The sequence below is a fragment of the Erithacus rubecula genome, assembly GCF_903797595.1.
Source record: "Erithacus rubecula genome assembly, chromosome: 20".
Taxonomy (NCBI): Eukaryota; Metazoa; Chordata; class Aves; order Passeriformes; family Muscicapidae; genus Erithacus; species Erithacus rubecula.
In genome coordinates, this window is record NC_136672.1 from 11,351,821 (window position 1) to 11,369,005 (window position 17,185).

General features: G+C 66.8%; 5 protein-coding genes across 6 annotated transcripts in view; 3 read left to right on the top strand and 2 right to left on the bottom strand.

Annotated features, from left to right (window-relative positions):
• Nucleotides 1-17,185, top strand: part of USP36 (ubiquitin specific peptidase 36) — a 40,486-nt gene that overhangs the window by 3,339 nt on the left and 19,962 nt on the right. The window lies entirely within an intron of this gene.
• On the bottom strand, nucleotides 201-6,443 carry ENGASE (endo-beta-N-acetylglucosaminidase). The gene is made up of 14 exons (XM_079323544.1): nucleotides 6,272-6,443; nucleotides 5,740-5,816; nucleotides 5,452-5,653; nucleotides 5,035-5,183; nucleotides 4,791-4,948; nucleotides 4,397-4,545; nucleotides 4,087-4,252; nucleotides 3,664-3,767; nucleotides 3,365-3,473; nucleotides 3,092-3,264; nucleotides 2,743-2,897; nucleotides 2,555-2,657; nucleotides 2,352-2,466; nucleotides 201-2,257 (listed from the first exon to the last, which is right to left on the bottom strand). The coding sequence occupies exons 1-14, from the start codon at nucleotides 6,376-6,378 to the stop codon at nucleotides 1,853-1,855; spliced, it is 2,172 nt and encodes a 723-aa protein (XP_079179670.1). The 5' UTR covers nucleotides 6,379-6,443; the 3' UTR covers nucleotides 201-1,852.
• C1QTNF1 (C1q and TNF related 1) lies at nucleotides 6,770-11,423 on the bottom strand. Of its 2 annotated transcripts, none has more exons than XM_079323559.1 (5): nucleotides 11,258-11,423; nucleotides 8,918-9,053; nucleotides 8,522-8,692; nucleotides 8,267-8,409; nucleotides 6,770-7,998 (listed from the first exon to the last, which is right to left on the bottom strand). In XM_079323559.1, exons 3-5 carry the CDS (start codon nucleotides 8,656-8,658, stop codon nucleotides 7,448-7,450), a joined length of 831 nt encoding a protein of 276 aa, XP_079179685.1. In that variant the 5' UTR covers nucleotides 8,659-8,692; nucleotides 8,918-9,053; nucleotides 11,258-11,423; the 3' UTR covers nucleotides 6,770-7,447. The 2 variants fall into 2 exon arrangements, with proteins under 2 accessions (XP_079179685.1, XP_079179686.1); XM_079323560.1 differs by having other exon boundaries at nucleotides 8,522-8,672; nucleotides 11,258-11,422.
• CANT1 (calcium activated nucleotidase 1) lies at nucleotides 11,957-15,931 on the top strand. The gene is made up of 4 exons (XM_079323561.1): nucleotides 11,957-12,048; nucleotides 13,593-14,232; nucleotides 14,467-14,670; nucleotides 15,012-15,931. Exons 2-4 carry the CDS (start codon nucleotides 13,614-13,616, stop codon nucleotides 15,380-15,382), a joined length of 1,194 nt encoding a protein of 397 aa, XP_079179687.1. The 5' UTR covers nucleotides 11,957-12,048; nucleotides 13,593-13,613; the 3' UTR covers nucleotides 15,383-15,931.
• Nucleotides 12,022-17,185, top strand: part of CYTH1 (cytohesin 1) — a 40,602-nt gene continuing 35,438 nt past the window's right edge. Inside the window, exon 1 of the mRNA XM_079323547.1 lies at nucleotides 12,022-12,027. The gene's annotated coding sequence lies outside the window, so the exon portion shown is untranslated. The remainder of the gene's footprint in view (nucleotides 12,028-17,185) is intronic.

Here is a 17,185-nt window from a genome sequence, read left to right on the forward strand (position 1 = left end):
GGAGGGAGCCGCAGCGCCCCGGCCCCGGAGCCCGGCGGGCAGGGAGCCGGTGCAGGCGGGCGAGAGGCTCCGTGGGGCCCTCACCTGCCCAGGTGCAGGCCTGGGCGCCACGTCTTCCTTTCCCTGGCGCGGGGGCGCCGGCGGAGCGCTGCGCCCTGCCCGGCTGCCGGGGCCGGCGGGCGGGCTGGCACCGGCCCGGTGCCCCAGCCCCGGTGGCCAGCAGCGTGTCGAGTGTGCGGGGCCGCGGCTCCGGGCGGGGCCGGCCGGCTGCGGTGCTGAGGTAGTGCAGAGGACGACCCTCTGCCTTTTAAAGGGAATTTTTGTTAAGAGGAGCTTGCAACTCGCTTGTGACCCCTTCCCCTTCTCCCTCCCTCCTTCCCTGACACCTGCGCTCCCGCCCGGCCCGGACCAGCCCCGAGCGAAGCTGGGCCAGGCGCTGCCCCGGGCCCGCTCCCGCTCGCTCTGTGGCACGGGACAGGCCCGTGGCCGCCCGTCCCTGCCTGGGGCAGCAGGATGCCCCCAGCCCTGGGTGGGGGGCTCACCCGCATCACCCGCGGGGGACCCGCCCGAGCCGCGGGCACACGGGCACTGCGGAGCCCCCCCGGGGTGCAGCGCCCTTACGGCTCTGCCACCCCTCAAACCTCACTTTATAGTCTGCAGACCCCCGAGCCCCAGCGATGAGCTCCCCCTTTTCTATTCCGGTGTACATAGCCCCGGCCCTGCCCCTGTACAAAGCTCCGTCCATCGCTGTACTGGCTTCTCCCTTACAGCACCCTGCGCCGCCCACCACGGGCTGGCGCCGCCCATCCGTATGCTTCAAAGTGTGACCATTCTAATAAACAGTATTATTATTATTATTATTATTATTATTATTATTATTATTATTATTATTATTACAAGGATTATTATTATTATTATTATTATTGAAATTATTAATAAAGATTTCTTTCTTCAACCAGGGCGACTCAGGTTTTGACTGGTTGCGCTGAGGGGGGCACGGGGCTGTGGCTGCTACAGTGGGCAAGGGGGCCAAAGCCTGTGGGCAAGTGGGGAACCCTTGGGGCCCCAAGCCGGAGGTGAAGAGCCCTCTTCTGGCTGGGCCAAGCCCTTCATTCCTCAAGCCATCAGGTAACACGTTCCTGAGCGCCCCAGGAGCAGCAGCTCCACTGCTGGCATTGGTGTCCCTGGGGGAGCCTGCATTGTTTGGGGACAGGGCTTGGGACCCTGCTGCAGGAGTGCTTGCCTGCTCCTGCCTGCTAATTGCTTGCTCACCAGACTGTGAGAAAATAATTGCTGCTATAAATTTTCCCTCCTCCTCACAAGATGCTCAGGGGAGGCAGCGTAGGCTGGCGGCACTGGGCTGGGCCCCCGTTAATGGGCACAGTGGTCACCCATGCTGGGCTGCTGCTCGGGGCTGCTGCAGGGGCTCTGCTGGCAGCTCCCCACCAGGCTGAGCCCTGAGGGGCCTGTGCATCTTTGGGGCTTAGGGCAAGTACCCCCAGCCTGTGGCAGACATCTTGAGGCAGTGAGGGCTGCAGGAGCTGGTGGGGTTCTCAGGGCAGGTGCCCCAGTTTGGGGTCACACATGCTGGGGGTCCCTGCCAGCCTCTTGCAGGGTCCTTCTCAGCACCCAGTGGGCCCCCATGAGCACAACCACAGGGGTGGGAGGAACGGGTGATGAAATGCAGCCCATCACCAGCCCAGGGTGATGAAATGCAGCCCATCACCAGCCCAGGGTGATGAAGTGCAGCCCACCACCGGCCCAGGGTGATGAAATGCAGCCTCCCACCGTGTCCCCCGCCCACAGCCCACCCACCCCACGGAGCAGACAGGCTGGGCTGCGCCACAGTCGTTTAATGCCCGTCTGGGCCGGAGCCGTTGCCTGGGGCAGAGTAGACCAGCACCAGGCGGCCCCAGCGCTCGGGGTCCACGGGCAGCTCGTCCTGCAGCACGGGCTCCACCAGCAGCTCCAGGCGGCAGGACTGTCCCGGCGCGGGCGGCGGCAGCGGCAGCCCCACGGCGCGGAACAGGCAGCCCTGCGCCAGCCCCAGCAGCTGCGGCGCCGTCTGGCCCAGCCGGCACCGGGCGCCCTGGCTCAGCACGCGGAACCACCGCGCACGGCCCGCGGGGAAGGACCAGCGCAGGGTGAGGCTGAGCGAGAGCTGCTCGGGCTCGGGGCCCTCCTGCCACCAGAGCTGAGAGGCCTCCACGCCGTGCACCTGCGGCGGGGACGCCGCCACGCTGGCCGTGTCCAGCACCTGCGGGGGAACGCAGCACTGCGGGTCAGAGCGGGCACCCCCACCTCCCCAGGACAAGGGGGGCACCGGGGCAGCCGTCCCCGTGAGCACCCACCCGGATCTCCCCGAGCAGGCAGCTGAAGGATGTCTCCTGCAGGCTGGGCTGCTGGCGGGACACAATCAAGGAGAGGTCTCGTAGGCTGCAGTCCTGCAGCTCCAGCTCATAGCACCTGAGAGGGAGGAGGCGGAGCAGGAATGGTGCCAGGGAGCCCTGGTGTCCCCTGCCTGGCCGTGGACACGTGCAGGCAGGGCACTCACCGGCTGGTCCAGCCGTGGGAGCCGCGCTGGCAGGCGGCGAGCAGCTTGGCCAGGAAGGGCGGCGGCGCCGGCAGGAACCGGGGGTGGTACCGGCCATTGGGCTCTGCAGGAGGGAGCCAGGCCAGGGTGAGCGACTGAGCTGGTCCCACACTCCACGGCAGGAGAGCACGAGGGGACAGGCTCCTCACCGGGCAGGGAGGTGGGGTTGCCCTCTAAGCAGATCCCTGAGTCCCAGGTGGTGACCTCCAGTGCCACTGTAAAGTCATCGGGCTGTGGCCCCTCCAGCTTGTAGAGCAGGGTCAGGAAGAGCTTGGGGGGGGCCGGCATCTGCAAAGAGAAGAGGCTGATGACCCCAGATCCACCCAGAGAGAGACAGAGAGAGAGAGAGACAAAGAGAAGGTGCGTTGTGTTAGGTGTGCTGGGCAGTGTGGGCAGAGCCTGAGCTCGCCACAAGGCCCTGTGGCTGCACAGCTCGGGCCTGCAGGCCAGGCCATGCTGGCAGCCCAGCGTGGGGAGGGGAGGGGGCCCTTCACTCACCGGACAGCCACGCGCTCCTCGCCGGGGGGAATGGTGCCCTGCAGCTGCAGGGAGCTGCCCCCACTCCAGGCATCCCGCAGGCAGCAGCTGGCACTCAGCATGCCCTGCTGCTCCGGGTACAGTGGCTGGATGTCCTGCGCACTCAGGTCGTACCAGGGCCCAGACTCTTCATCCTGCAGCACAGGGAGAGCTGAGCTGGGGCAGCCGAGAGCAGGGACCCGCCTGCCCAGCCCAGCCCAGTCTGACCAGAGCAGAGTTGTCACCTGTACCCACCTTCCCATCCAGAAATGTGCTGGTGCCCATGCCCAGGCAGAAGGAGGTGGTGAGGGGCAGCGTGCAAATGCTGTGCGTGGGCAGGTACTCAGCCAGCGAGCCCCAGAACCTGGAGGCAAAGGAAGGTGTCAGGCAGAGCCCCCGTTACAGTCACTGCCCTGCACGGCCTCAGGTATCGTCTGAGCTGGGGCAGAACGGGGCCAGCTGGCTCCTGGCCAGCAGCCAGTGTCCCTGTGGCTGTGTCCCACCACCCCACAGCCTCCTGAGGCAGCCATTCCCCCCCCAGCACCTGTCCTCACCTGTTCTCGTTCTGCAGGAAGTTCTCCTTCCCCAGGTGCTCGTAGACCCAGCCAGGAGCGAAGATGGCTGCGGAGAGGCCGAACTGCCGGATCAGGCGCAGCGACTGCCGAAAGGAGCCGTGAGCAGCACGGGCCAGGCCAGGCAGTCACCTGTCACCTGTCCTGGCCCCGCCCCCCAGAGATTCCACTGGCCCCATGGCAGGGCAGGACACCACAGGGACGTGCTGCAGCATTGCCCTTTCCAGGGATGGCAGCACTGGGATCCTCCAGCTCCCTCTTCATGCACGGCCAGCACTCTGGGATCCCTTCTTAGCAGCCCATCCCCAGGTGAGCAGCCAGCACAGCACAGCCCAGCAGGGCCATCAGTGGGAGCTCAGAGCCCTGCAGCAGGGGAGGTCCAGGGTCACACCCTGTGACACTCACCTTGCCAGTGTCGAAGCCACCACCAATCACATCCCCACGGGCAAAGACATCAACACCGACATAGACGTCATTGAGGCGCGGACCCGCTAGCCTCTGCGTGCGCTCCAGCTGCTCCTCCTTCCAGTTGTAGTTGGTGAACAGCCCGTCGCAGGCATCAAAGAACATCCTAGGGACAAGGGCCAGAGTGGCAGGGCAGATGCTATGGTCACACAGCCTCACCAAGGGCCGTGCAGATTGTGCCTGAGCAATGCCGTGCTGGGTTTGGGGTGGGCTCACGCCCCCTGCCCAGGGACAGCTTTGCCAGTCTCACCTATTCTGATCATTCAGCTCGTTCTGCCAACTCAGCGTGCCATCCTTCAGCACGCTGTCATACCAGATCACCAGTCCCCCTGGCACGGCGCTGTGCACCCGTGCCGTCAGCTCCCGCAGGAACAGGGGCAGGTTGCCCACGGCTGCCGCCTGCCGGGGGAGAGCAGATACGGGTGGGTGAGGGCAGAGAGAGGCAGGGAGAGGCAGGGAGAGGCAGGGAGAGGCAGGCAGAGGCAGAGAGAGGCAGGGAAAGGCAGGCAGAGGCAGGGAGAGGCAGGGAGAGGCAGAGAGAGGCAGGGAGAGGCAGAGAGAGGCAGAGAGAGGCAGGAAGAGGCAGGGAGAGGCAGGCAGAGGCAGGGAGAGGCAGGCAGAGGCAGGGGGCGAGCAGGACTCACGCTCAGCTTGTTCTCGATGTTGACCAGCCAGCCGTCGAAGCGGAAGCGCTGGGCAAGGCGCGCCAGCTGCTCGGCCACCGCGCCAAACGCCTCCTCGCCGCCGGCCAGGAACGCCTCGCACAGCTTCTCCCCGTCCGTCCACTCCGTGATGAACGTGCCTGGGGAGGCAGCCAGAGCGTCGGCCGCGCATCCTGGTGGATCCAGCTCCCTGCTGGGGCTGCCCCAGGCTCAGCCCTGCCCTCACCCAGCACCGGGACGCTGTTCCGGTGCGCTGCGTTGGTCCAGACCACGGGCGGGATGGTCACGGTGTGGTGGCTGAAGTAGACGAAGATGTCGATGTAGCGCCAGTGGTAGAAAACATAGGGATTGCGTGTGGCCGAGCCCTGGATGAACCTGCAGAGGGAAAAGGGTTGGGCAGTGCAGGAAGGACGCCGGCAGATCCTGCGGGGCTGGGTAGGAGCCTGACTCACAGCTGGAGCCGAGCAGAATTGTGACACTGAGCCACCTCTGAATATCCCAGCCTGAGCAAGGTTCCCCAAGCTCTGGTGCCAAGAGCCAATCACCCCATCCCTGTTCACTCTCAGGACACGTCAGGCAGAAACAGGAGTGCTGTGGGTTTGGGATGTTGAGCTCCACTGCCACACTTCCAGCGAGCACCTACCTGTCCTCCAGGTAGCCCCCACGCATGTCGTGGCACACCAGCGTGCGGGGCCGCCTGCTGTGCAGCGGGGGCTGCCGCCTGGCCAGAGGCACGGCTGACACGTTGAACTCATCGTCGCTGCTGGGCTGCCAGGCCAGCAGCTCCTCCAGGCCGGACAAGAAGAAGCTGATGGGTTCCGTGGTCTTGGTGTCGAAGTACCGTGCTGGAAGGACGGGCAGAGGGTGCGGGGTCAGCGGGGAGCAGCGAGGGCAATGCCCCGTCCCGGTGCCTCTCCGGTGCCTCCCTCACCTGGCAGCGGCTGCGGGCGGGTGTTGATGGTGTCGTGCAGGACTGTGGTTCCCAGCATGTCCGCCGCCGGCTGGAAGCTGCCCCGGGAGGTGAGAGAGGGCCGGGCCGGGCCGGGCCAGTATCGCGGCCAGCGCCGACCGGGCCCTGCCAGCCCCGGCCCCGGTCCCGGTCCCGGATCCCATCCCATCCCCGTCTCGGTCCCGGTCCCGGTCCCGGATCCCATCCCATCACCATACCCGTCCCGGTCCCGGATCCCATCCCATCACCATCCCCGTCCCGGTCCCGGTCCCGGATCCCATCCCATCACCGTCCCCATCCCGGTCCCGGATCCCATCCCATCACCATCCCCGTCCCCGTCCCGGTCCCGGATCCCATCCCATCACCATCCCCGTCCCGGATCTCAACCCATCCCATCACCATCCCCGTCCCGGTCCTAGACCCCATCCCACCCCATCACCGTCCCCATACCGGCCCCGGCCCCGGTCCCGGATCCCATCCCGGTGCCAGCCCCGGTCCCGGCCCCGCCATGCACCTCCGCCGGCGCCGCGCGGCCCGCTCGGTCTCTGCCGGTTCCCCGGTGCCGGGCTCGGTGCCCGTTCTCTTCCCGCGCCGCCCCAGCCCCTCCGCCGCCTCCGCCATGGCGCTGCCGCCGCCGCCGCCGCCGCACTGACGGAGCCGCCGCCGCCGCCGGGCCCGGCTCTCCCGGGGGCGCGGCCCCGCAGCTCCGCCCGCCCGCCCCGCCCCGGGACCGCCCCGGGACCGCCCCGGGACCGCCCCCCGGGACCGGCGATGGGCTGCGCGTCCCGGGGTGGGTCCCGGGATGGACTGAATGCCCTGGGATGGACCGAGTGTGTCCCGGGACGGACCGAGCGTGTCCCGGGATGGACAGAGTGTGTCCCTCTTCACTCTCCGCCCCCAGCTCAGCCGCACCATGCCAGCCCTCAGCTCTCGGGGAGCCCCTGCCCCCAGGAGCAGAGCCTGCCCTGAATCCCCGGAGCCTCCCCACACACACAGCAGGGGACACCGAGGGTGTGAGCAAGGCTGGAAACGTGAGCTGTTTAATGTGGCATGAGCTGAATGCGGGGCCAGCACGCTGGCCCGTGCTGCTGCTGCTGCATCTACACAAACACGAAGCCTGGCCAGCAGATAACCTCAGGGCAGAGGAAGTGGCTGAGGCCAAAGGCCCCACACCCAGGGCTGCTGGTGGGGAGAGAGCCCTTCCTGAGCAGAGGCTGCGGTGAGCAGTGACGGAATCTGCAGAGGGAAGTGACGCAATTGGCTCCCCACAGGGAACCCAGCCCCACTGCAGCACCTGCAGCGTGGCAGCAAGGGCCCTGAGTGGTTTGTTGCCTTTCCAGATGGTGCTGAGCCCCACTGGTGCGAGGAGGAGCACGGTGTGAGTGTCTGTGCTGCCCTGTGCAGTCACACTGCTCTGCTGCTGCCAGCTCAGCCAGGCTGTGCCTGGCAGACCCAGCTCTGCCGTGGGGACGGGGCTGAGCTCCCTGCCCACCCCAGCTGAGCTGCTGCTTCCTGGTCCCTAATGTGGCAGGGGCTTAAAACTGCTCCAACTCTTGCAGGCGTGTCTGGTTGGCCTTGAGGTGCCGCAGTGAGGGGATTCCCACACCGGTGCAGCTGCTGGGGGTAGTGGCACTAGGGTGACTAAGAGCATGACGGGGGTGGCACTGGTGGGATGAGAGGGGCCGGGCGCTCAGGGGTCCCCGCTGTACTTGATGAGGTGGCCGCTGAAGGTGATGTAGGTGTCGTACTCATCGCTGAAGACGGCGTTCTCACGCTCGCCCTTGTAGAGCCGCACCCAGACCTCGTCCTGCTCCCTCAGCTCCAGCATGACGCTCTGGCTCTGCATGATGCTGCGGTCGCTCACCTGGGCATACAGGATCACCACCTCCGCCCCGTTGTGCATGATGTGCAGGTACGTCTCCTTCTGGTTCCAGGTGTGCACGTTGAGGCTGAAGTAGTAGATGCCGGGGATGTAGCAGTAAAACTTGCCCGTGAACATGTTGAAGTGCTCGTAGAGGTTGACGAACTCGGTGTCGAAGATGAGGGTCTGGTAGTAGTCGTTGCTGTGCAGGGGTTTCTTGCGGCCCACGGAGAAGGCGGCGTAGTGGCTCTTGCAGCGCTCGCCCGGGGCGCCCATGCTGCCCTTCTGTCCCTTGGGCCCCGCGTGGCCCCTGCTCCCGGCCACCCCCGTCTTGCCGAACTTGCCCTGCATGCCACGCTCCCCACGGTCCCCCTTCTCTCCTGGGCAGAGCAGGAGGGAGAGTTGGGCTGTCAGGCAAGGGCCAGAGCTGAACCCAGCACCCTGAAAGCCCCTTCCCTGGGATGGATGGAGGGAGCAGGGACCCAGCAGTCCTGCCCCTGCCCCCAGTCACAGGGGCAGGCACAGGACCACTGGCACCACCCCAGTTTCTCATTCCCCATCTGTGAAGGAGCTGGCACTGTGAGCTCAGCTCAGTGCTGGGCCCAGGGCAATGCTGACAAGGCAGTGTGGGGTCCTGCCAGCCCTCACCTTTCAGGATAGTCATGTTGATCTGAGGCATGGGCTGGTACTGGGGGTAGAAGCGCTTTTCGGCTGGGGGGCAGCAGCGGACACAGCGGGGCGGTGGGGGCAGCCCCTCCTGGGCACCATCAGCCTTCTGCTCCTCTGTGGCCCTGGCAGGGCAGAAAGCAAAGCACAAGGAGCTACGGGGGGGCAGGAGCCCCCTGTGCTGCCAGGGCTGCCCTGGCCCCGCTGCAGAGCACCCTGGCTCTGGGATCCCCTCACCTGGCAGCTGGGTGCTGGGATGGGGCCTCACTGGGGTCTGTCCACCACCGCTGGTCAGGGATGGAGCTGCTCTGGCTCCCCACAGGGCAGGGCAGCAGGAAGATCAGCAGGACACCATGCACCCACAGCCCCTCCATGCCTTGGCAGTGCCCTGTGATGTGCCAGGGACAGCTGAGGGAGACAGGAATGAGCAGACTCCCAGCCCAGCCATGCCCTGAGCTGGGGCAGGACCTGTGCACTGCGCAGCCCCAGGTTCTGGCTGGGCTGTGGAACAGTGTCACCCCAGTGTCACCTGGGGACACCCCTGCTGGGGCAGTTTGGGGGCTCTGGGATCACCAACACGAGGGCTGGGGGCTTGCAGCCCCTGAGCCCTGGCACATACAGAGATTGGATTACCTCAGGAGCTGAGAGTGGAGCAGAGCAGCAGCCTCTGACCGGGCCAAGTCCTGGACCAAGTGCTGCTGCTGCTGCTCAGCCTGGCTTCAGCTGCCTCCCATGGACACCCAAGAGCAGCAATTTGGGATGTCAGCACCTGAAAAATTGCAGACAGTTCCAGATACCATGGGGCAAATATCAGGGTGCAGCCCTGCCTGTGTGTGTGACCCCAGCTGGGCCCAGAGAGGACATCTGCACCCAGTTCTGCAAGGGGCTCCTGTCCTGGGGGCTGCCAGCCCAAGGGCTTGCAAGGGGACAAGACCCACTCCTCCAGAAAGAGGGACGTGGGCTGGCTGCCACAGGGAGAAACTTTTCTGAGAGCCCACACCCTTTATGGGGCCAAAACTAATATTTGCAGTGGTGGTGGCACCGTGGCCCAGCCCGTGACCCCTCCCTCTATTATCAAACCGTATCTGCTGGAGACGTGAGGCCGGGCACGAAGCAGCTCGCCCTTTGGCCCGAGGTCAGCCTTGGCCAAACAGGGGCGTAGCAGTGCCCGGCGGCGCTGGGCATCCCGCGGCAGCGGGTCCGGCCGCGATGATGCGATGGGACGGCGGCTCCCCGGGCTGCTATCGGAGGCAGGAGCCTCCCTGGGCCGGCACACGGGTGCGGCCCTCGCCGTGCTCCCCTCCCCGCAGCACCGCCCGGCGCGCTCAGCCCCTCCTGTGCCCAGCGCCCGAGCCAGCCCCTGGCGGATTTTGGGGCACAATCCCGCTGTTTTGGAGCTGTCAGAGCACCAGTGGCTGTTGCCGCTGTCCCCAGGTGTGGGGTCCCAGGGACCGTGCTGCGGGTGCGGAGGGCGCCTGAGGCCGGGGGCGGATGCCTGGATTGTGAGTCACTGGAGCTGGGAAGGGGCGGAGGGATTGGGAAATGCTCCAAAGGGCTTTTCCTGCTGCTCAAACCCTCTGCCAAGGGCCTGGCCCCTTCACACACTTCCCGGTGTATGTCCTCTGTCTCCCAGCCCAGTTGTCTCGGTGCTGCCGGAGGTGGAGGGAGGCAGAGGAGAAGTGGATCCGTGGATAGAAGCGTGGAGGGGCCAGCCAGGGGCTTGTGAGCAGGTGTCACCCAGGGGAGCCTTGGCCCTGGCTCTGCTGGCCCTGCCTGGCCTCCAGCTGTGCCAGATGTGCACTGACCACAGCAGGGAGCATGTGGGGCTTTGGGTGGCGTTTCCCCAGCTCTGAGACCACCCCACCAGGCACCCCTCTGGGACCTGCAGCAGGCTTGGCCCTGGGGAACACGCCGTGTCCCAGGGAGCTGCTCCACGAGGAGAAACCCTTGAGCAGGAAGTTCCCAGGGTGGAGGGCAGTGCTCCCTGGGCTGTCGGGAGCAGAGGCCAGCGTGTGGTGCACGCAGGGTGCTGTCAGCAGCACACGGGGTTTGCTGGGCCCCCAGCGTGCCCCCTGCTCCCTGCAGGTGTGATGGTGCCCACCTGCACACACAGCCCTGCCGAGGGACGCGGGTTTCCCGTCAGGGCTGGCTGTTCTCCAGGAGCAGCCAGAGATCTCAACTCAGTGGCTGCAGAAGCCTTGGGACCGCAAGTCAAAACATCCCAAAATACATTCCAGATGGAGATGAAGACTAGCATGAAACAGAACAAACCCTAGGGGAGGGATGAGGGGCTTGGGGCAGTGTGGGGGCAGCAGGACATGCACTGCCAGCTCTCTGTCCCTGTTTAGGGTGGTGGATACAAACTTCTCTGCACCACGGCAGCCAGAACCGCTGTGCCTCTGGGGTCGTGCTGGTGGGCCAGGCCCCCCATGTACTGCTGCAGGCGTTGCAATGGTTGCAGTGCTTTTTTTTCCCTGGAGCAGGGCAGACCCGGCCAGCAGCATGGGGCAGATGTGGGGAAGGACCACGGGGTAGATGCTGCCCTCCAGCTTCGGCAGCATCAGCAAAACGTTGTGCTGAGGACCCCAACAGCCACTGTGACCTCCAAAGAGATGCTGAAGGTGAGCGTGGGCTTAGTGTGTTCCTAACAATAGTTTTTTTGGGAACGCATCTGGGGCAGGGCTGGGAGGGATCTGTGTCCTCCCAGAGCCGCGGTGGGTCGGGCTGTACCCCCAGACCACTGCGAGGCTCAGCCCTGGGGTTCCCACTGCCCCTTGGCAGGCAGGGCAAGGCTGGGGGAGCACAGGGACCGATCCCTGGGCGAGCGCCAGGACACCCGAGCGCTTGTCGAGGCGGAGCCGCCTCCCGGTACCCGGCACCACCTCGCGGTACCCGGCACCGCCCGCGGACGGGAGCGGGACGCGCTGCAGCTCCGGGGGTGACCGTCAGGCTCCCAAAGCTGCCCCCACCTACCTCTGGGGCCCTAGAGCATCGCCCGGGCCGGCGCGGAGCCTGCTGGCGGCCGAGCGCTGCCTCCGGCTGCGGAGCCGCCTCTCCCCGCTCGGCCCGGGCGGAAATGCACTTTTTGGGAGCGCGGGAGGCAGCGAGGCACGGGACGAGGCTCGCAGCCCTCCCCCGCCAGATGTGCGCCCGCGGCTGCCTTAACCATGTGTGCTCCCGGGACTGCCGCTGTCCCGTTCGTGCCCCGGGACCCGCCGCTGTCCCGTTCGTGGGGCCGCCGCACCGGGAGCGCAGCCGGCATGTGCCCCCCGAGTGCCGCGGGACCCCCCACCCCGGAGGGTGCAGCTGGCCCCGCTCCCAGCCCCGAGGGCAGCACAGCCCCACTGCGCTGCAGCCTTTGGCAGCCGGACACGCACACGGGTCCCGAGGCGCGGGGCTGGCTCTGCCCCGCTCCGCCACCCCGAGGGGCGGCGGGACAGAGGGGACAAGCGGGACAAGGACAGAATGTGTTGCGGGCTGGAGCAGGGCAGCGCTGGGCTCACGCCCGGCTGTGCCCACCCCGCAGAGCCGCTCGGTCCCGCACCGGCCCCGCCGCCGGGCTCCAGGGCTCCGGCGGGCCCTGCTCAGCGCGGACCACAGCCCCCGGCAGCCCCCGCGGCGCGGCGGGCGGGGCGGTGGCGGGGCGGTGACGCGCGGGGTCTCCTGGGAGCTGTAGTTTCTGCACACGGGAAGGCCTGGGCGCTGCCGTCCCGGGGCCGCCGGGAGCTGTAGGCGGCGGCTGCGCGCGGGGAGGCGGCGCCGCGGTGAGCGGGGACACGGGCGAGGGGCGCGGGCCGGACCGGCGTGGGGAGGGGGTCCCACCGGGCGGGGACACCGCAGACCGCGAGCACCCTGCCCGGTGGGGTCCCCGGGACTGTGCCCGGCGCGGAGGTCCCGGGGGCGCGGGGGATCCTCGGTCAGTGCGGACGGTGCCCCTATTGCCCGTCAGCTCGGGCGGGGAGGGGGCGCGAGGGTCCCCAAGGGCGCGCCTGGCGGAGGCGGGGAGTCCCCGTGTCCTTAGAGTGGCGTCCCGTGTCCATACCGGGGGTGCTGGGGGGTCCCCGTGTCCATACCGGGGGTGCTGGGGGATTCCCGTGTCCATACCGGGGGTGCTGGGGGGTCCCCGTGTCCATACCGGGGGTGCTGGCGGGTCCCCGTGTCCATACCGGGGGTGTCGGTCGGTTCCCGTCTTCGTACCGGCGGTATTGGGGGTTCCCGTGTCCGTGCCGGGGATGTCGGTCGCTCCCCGTGTCCACACCGGGGGTCCCCCTGACCGTGCCCCGACGTTTTTAGGGTTCCCCGTGGCCGTGCTCAGAGCGTGCTACCAAGGCGGTGGGGTCAGTGCACCGAGAGGGGTCCCGGGGCTCTGCCCAGGCCCTCGCCCCGGGGTCCCGGCAGGACCGGAGGCGCTCCCGGGGCCGGACCCGCACGCTCAATGCCGCCTCTGTTCGCCACGCCGTGCTGAAAGGCACATTGAGAGCCCACGGGAGGGGAGCGCGGCAGCTGGGGGTCTCTGCTCCGGGATGGGGGTCTCTGCCCCGGGCACGGCTCCAGCGGTGGCTGCTGGCCTCCCGCCGTGCCCGTCTGGGAGCCCGGGCTGCTGCCACGTCCTCTGTGCCGCAGGGATGGAGTCGCCCCGAGGGGCACTGCTGGCACCCGCGGATGGGCACACCCGGGTGGGCTCACGATGCTCTCGTGGGCAGGACATGCCGTGAGGCCAGGCAGGGACGAGGGGAGTGTCTTGGGGCTGGGCAGGTCAGGCTGTGTGTCCCTTGGCACTGCGCTTCCTGCTCAGGTGTTGGCATCCTGCTTGGGCGGAGCTGCCACGTGTCTCGCGGTGTCCCTCTGTGCCTGGGGACAAGCCCAGGGCTCGTCAGTGGATTCTCAGGGCCATGGGAGCTGTGCTGGGCTGCCCAGCCACTCTGGAGGGCAGCAAGGGTCATCCTTGCCACCCGAGGGGAGCGTGCAGGACACTGTGACACGGGCTCACCTTGAGCCAGGTGCCTCAGCTCGCTGCCTGAGCTGCAGTGACCATGGCACAGGTAGAGGTGCCGGGTGTGCCGGGGTGCAATCCTGCCAACACGCTGGGGCTCCTGGTCAGGGGGCGCAGAGGGAGCCAGGTGAGAGGGGCTGAGGGTGAATTCAGCAGCAAACAGCCCCTGGGCAAGGTGGCTGTTACCTGCATGAGGCGGGAGCACCTTCTGCTGCAGAGATGGATGGGGCCCCCGTGGCTGTGTTCTGCTGCCCCCCGAGCTCAGTCAGCACCAAACCCAGCTCTCTGACCTCCTCCCTCCCCTCTTTCCGCCAGGCTCTGCTCGGCCCCTCTCCGATGCCAGTCCCGCCCTGCCATGAGTCTATGAGCCCGCTCCGGATCAGCGTGGGTGGTCTGCCCGTGCTCGCGTCCATGACCAAGGGCGCCGACCCGCGCTTCCGACTGCGCTGGAAGGCCATCGTGCTGTCCTCAGCCTGCCTGGGGCTGGTGCTGCTGCTCGTGTGCCTGCAGCGCTCGGCGCCGGCGCGGCACGGCGCCCCCGGCCCCCGCGCCTGGCGGCTGGGGCTGCGGCCGGGGCAGCGCTACAATGACACCTACCCGCTGTCCCCGCCGCACCGGAGCCCCCAGGGCCTGCGCTACCGCATCGCCGTCATCGCCGACCTGGACACGCGCTCCCGCGGCCCGCAGGAGCACACCTGGTTCAGTTACCTGAAGAAGGGCTACCTGGTGCTGTCAGACAGTGGGGACAGAGTGACGGTGGAGTGGGACAAGGATGAGAGCGTGCTGCAGTCCCACCTGGCTGAGAAGGGCCGGGGCATGGAGCTCTCGGAGCTGGTGGTGTTCAATGGGAAGCTGTACGCTGTGGATGACCGGACAGGTGTGGTCTACCAGATCGAGGGCAACAAGGTGGTGCCCTGGGTGATCCTCCCAGATGGGGATGGCACTGTGGAGAAAGGTGAGGTCCTGTCCCACCCTGTGGAACCCTTGGCTCTTTTCAGCTTGCCAGGGTGGAGTGCACCTTTTCTGTGAGCTCTGAGCCTGGCCAAGGCAGGGCAATTCCTGCCCAGAGACCAGCTGGCTGCATGCTGTGCCCAGCAGCGGGCTCGGGGCTGTAGGGTTTGGGATGTGTGGGACAGTCTGATGGCCACGTGCTGACCGAGCCCCCCTCGTGCCATTGTTTCCACCACAGGCTTCAAGGCGGAGTGGCTGGCAGTGAAGGATGAGCACCTCTATGTGGGGGGACTGGGCAAGGAGTGGACCACCACGACAGGGGAGGTGGTGAACGAGAACCCCCAGTGGGTGAAGGTTGTTGGCTACAAGGGTGACGTGAGCCACGAGAACTGGGTGACAAACTACAACGCGCTGAGGGCTGCAGCGGGGATCCGGCCCCCAGGTATGGAGCAGGGCAGCCTCCAGCCACCCCATATCCACAGTCTCCATGGCTTCAGAGCCATACAGCCACCTTCCTCAGGGAAACTGGCACTGGGTCACATTTAAAGGCTGCTGGAGGCCAGACATCTCCCCTTGTCCTGGTGATTTTCCTCTGCCAAGGGTGGCTCAGCTGGCACTGGGCCCCCGGGCAGAGTGGGGTGTGCTGGGTGCCCCTGCCTGGCTCCGGGAGGAGCTGGGGCAGAGAAGGTCACCGGGCACGCCTGTGCAGGGCTGTGGGGTGTGCTGGAGGGAAGGCAGGGCAGGGTCCAGCCCCGTGTGGTCACGCCGCGCTTCCCGCCGCAGGGTACCTGATCCACGAGTCGGCCTCGTGGAGCGACACGCTGCAGCGCTGGTTCTTCCTGCCGCGCCGCGCCAGCCCGGAGCGCTACAGCGAGCGCGCCGACGAGCGGCGCGGCACCAACCTGCTGCTCAGCTCCACCCACGACTTCGGGGACGTCACCGTGGGCCGCGTGGGCGACGTGGTTCCCACCCACGGCTTCTCCTCCTTCAAGTTCATCCCCAACACGGACGACCAGATCATCGTGGCGCTCAAATCGGAGGAGGACAGCGGCAAGATCTCCAGCTACATCATGGCCTTCACGCTGGACGGGCGCTTCCTCCTGCCCGAGACCAGGATTGGGAGTGTGAAGTACGAGGGCATTGAGTTTATTTAACAGACACCTGGAGTGGATTGGTGCGGGCAGCCTGGGGACGTGGGCAGGCCCTGCTGCCAGCCCGGGCTCCGTCAGGGATGCCAGGCAGCGCTCCCGGCTCTGTGCTCTGTCCCGGGCTCTCCTGTAAAGTGTTGCCTGAGCTGCAGCAGGTGTGGTGCAAGTGTTTCGGCAGTGGCACCTGGTGGCAAGGGACCGCCACCACAGGGAGCTCCCGGCCCCGGGACAGTGTCCAGCCTGCAGTGCTGGGCCCAGGCAGGCCCTGCTGCAGCCCTCGGTGCCCCGCCCTGAATTGTGACAGAGCCATCTGCGGTGGGTCAGTGGCTCTGGTGACATCCCCGCCCTGGGGTTGCAGCTGAGCCCCAGCTCTGCAGCTCTGTTTTGTGTGGGCTGGGGCTCCCTGGGTGGAAAGGGGTGTGCAGCCTTGGGGAGCGGGTCAGACTTGGGGGATTTCATCAGCCTTTCTCTCCAGATGCTGGTTTTCCTTCCCTTTTCCCATAAGGTGAGGTGATGGCTGGGGCCTGGTGTTCTGTTTCAGAGAAAAGTTTCACATGGAGCACAGTGGCTGTGCCTCTGGGGCAGGGGGAGCAAGTGTGGGTGATGGGCCACCAGCTGTAGCCAGATGGAAAGTGGGCCCATCCCAGTGCCGTTCCCAGCCACACCCTCAGAGATGTGTGTGTGTGCTGGCCGAGTGTCTTCTCCAAGTCCTGGCTGCACATGGCTGCAGCCCCAGGACTGTCAGCTCTGGGAAGAGCTGAGCCCTTCCTGACAGGAACTGCGGGGAGCTGGCAGCAGTGCAGCCAAGCTGTCCAGGGGCTGCTGTGCTCGCTGCAGGAGCAGGGCCAGCAGCTCCAGTTCTGCTTCCCAGGGCCAGCAGCAGCTGAGGAGCGTTCACAGCAGCCCAGGGCTTTGGCCAGGGAGCCCTCCCCACTCCTGCCAGCATGTTGTGAAATTGCAGCCGCAGCCCGTGGCCCCCAGGAGGAACTCGTGTGGTTTCCGGAGCCACAAGGGTCAAAGTGGCCTCTGCTGGCCTCGGGGCCCTCCTGACCCCTCTGACCAAGGGGGCTGCAGCTCCTGGCCTGGCTCAGGCCTGCCCTGCCCCCGGTCAAGGGCAGCATCTCCTCACACCCGGACCAGTGTTTGGCTCTGTGGTGTCTCTGGTTTGGGCCCCTTTAGCACTGCCCCTAGGGCAGGTCTGCCAGCAAGCAGAGCTTCAGAGAGCTGGGCCTGGCCACTGTGGTTTGGGGGCCCTTGTGCCCCCCGTGTCCCTGTGTCTTGCCCTGGCCGTGTCACTGCTCTGTGCCGTGGCAGTGGGGTGCAGCCGTGCTGGGGGAGCTGTGCAGCAGCCAGGCTGTGGTTGGGTGGAAGGCTCTGCAGGGTGGATGGGGCCCTCCCAAGCACGCAGCCAGCTGCTCCCCCCGTCCCTGTTTACAGTGTCAGCACCTCCGTGAGCCATGCAGAGCCAGGACGAGGCCAGACATGTGTTTTCATTTAGCCCAGACAATGACTTGGCCAGTGCTGGGCTTGTCTGGAGACACAGACCTGTCCCCAGTGCTGTGACAGACCTGCCTTTGGCCCCTGCACGTGGCCTCGGGACCGTGCAGCAGCTGGCCCAGGGCACCCAGGATGCGTTTGCAGCCCACACTGGGTGCCAGCTGGCCACAGTCCATGAGGGTCACCCAGCCCCCCTTGCACTAGGGCTGGCAATCTCTGCTGGCCTCGCTCACCCTCCCAGCCCAGCCCAGCAGCTCCACAGCACCTGCTGTGGCCCAGGGCTGTGCCAGTGGCTGTCCCTGCTGCTTGGGC

Bases quoted from the DNA above. Each gene is read 5' to 3' on its own strand.
- ENGASE (XM_079323544.1), bottom strand. From the start codon at position 6,378: ATGGCGGAGGCGGCGGAGGGGCTGGGGCGGCGCGGGAAGAGAACGGGC. The intron at 4,949-5,034 runs GTGAGGGCAGGG...CTGCCTCCCCAG, and splicing joins GAACAGCGTCCCGGTGCTGG to GCACGTTCATCACGGAGTGG. The intron at 3,768-4,086 runs GTGAGTGTCACA...TCCTTTCGGCAG, and splicing joins GTGGCTTCGACACTGGCAAG to TCGCTGCGCCTGATCCGGCA.
- C1QTNF1 (XM_079323559.1), bottom strand. From the start codon at position 8,658: ATGGAGGGGCTGTGGGTGCATGGTGTCCTGCTGATCTTCCTGCTGCCC. The intron at 8,410-8,521 runs GTGAGGGGATCC...CTGCCCTGCCAG, and splicing joins TCCCAGCACCCAGCTGCCAG to GGCCACAGAGGAGCAGAAGG. The intron at 7,999-8,266 runs GTGAGGGCTGGC...TGCTCTGCCCAG, and splicing joins CAACATGACTATCCTGAAAG to GAGAGAAGGGGGACCGTGGG.
- CANT1 (XM_079323561.1), top strand. From the start codon at position 13,614: ATGCCAGTCCCGCCCTGCCATGAGTCTATGAGCCCGCTCCGGATCAGC. The intron at 14,233-14,466 runs GTGAGGTCCTGT...TTTCCACCACAG, and splicing joins GGATGGCACTGTGGAGAAAG to GCTTCAAGGCGGAGTGGCTG. The intron at 14,671-15,011 runs GTATGGAGCAGG...TTCCCGCCGCAG, and splicing joins AGCGGGGATCCGGCCCCCAG to GGTACCTGATCCACGAGTCG.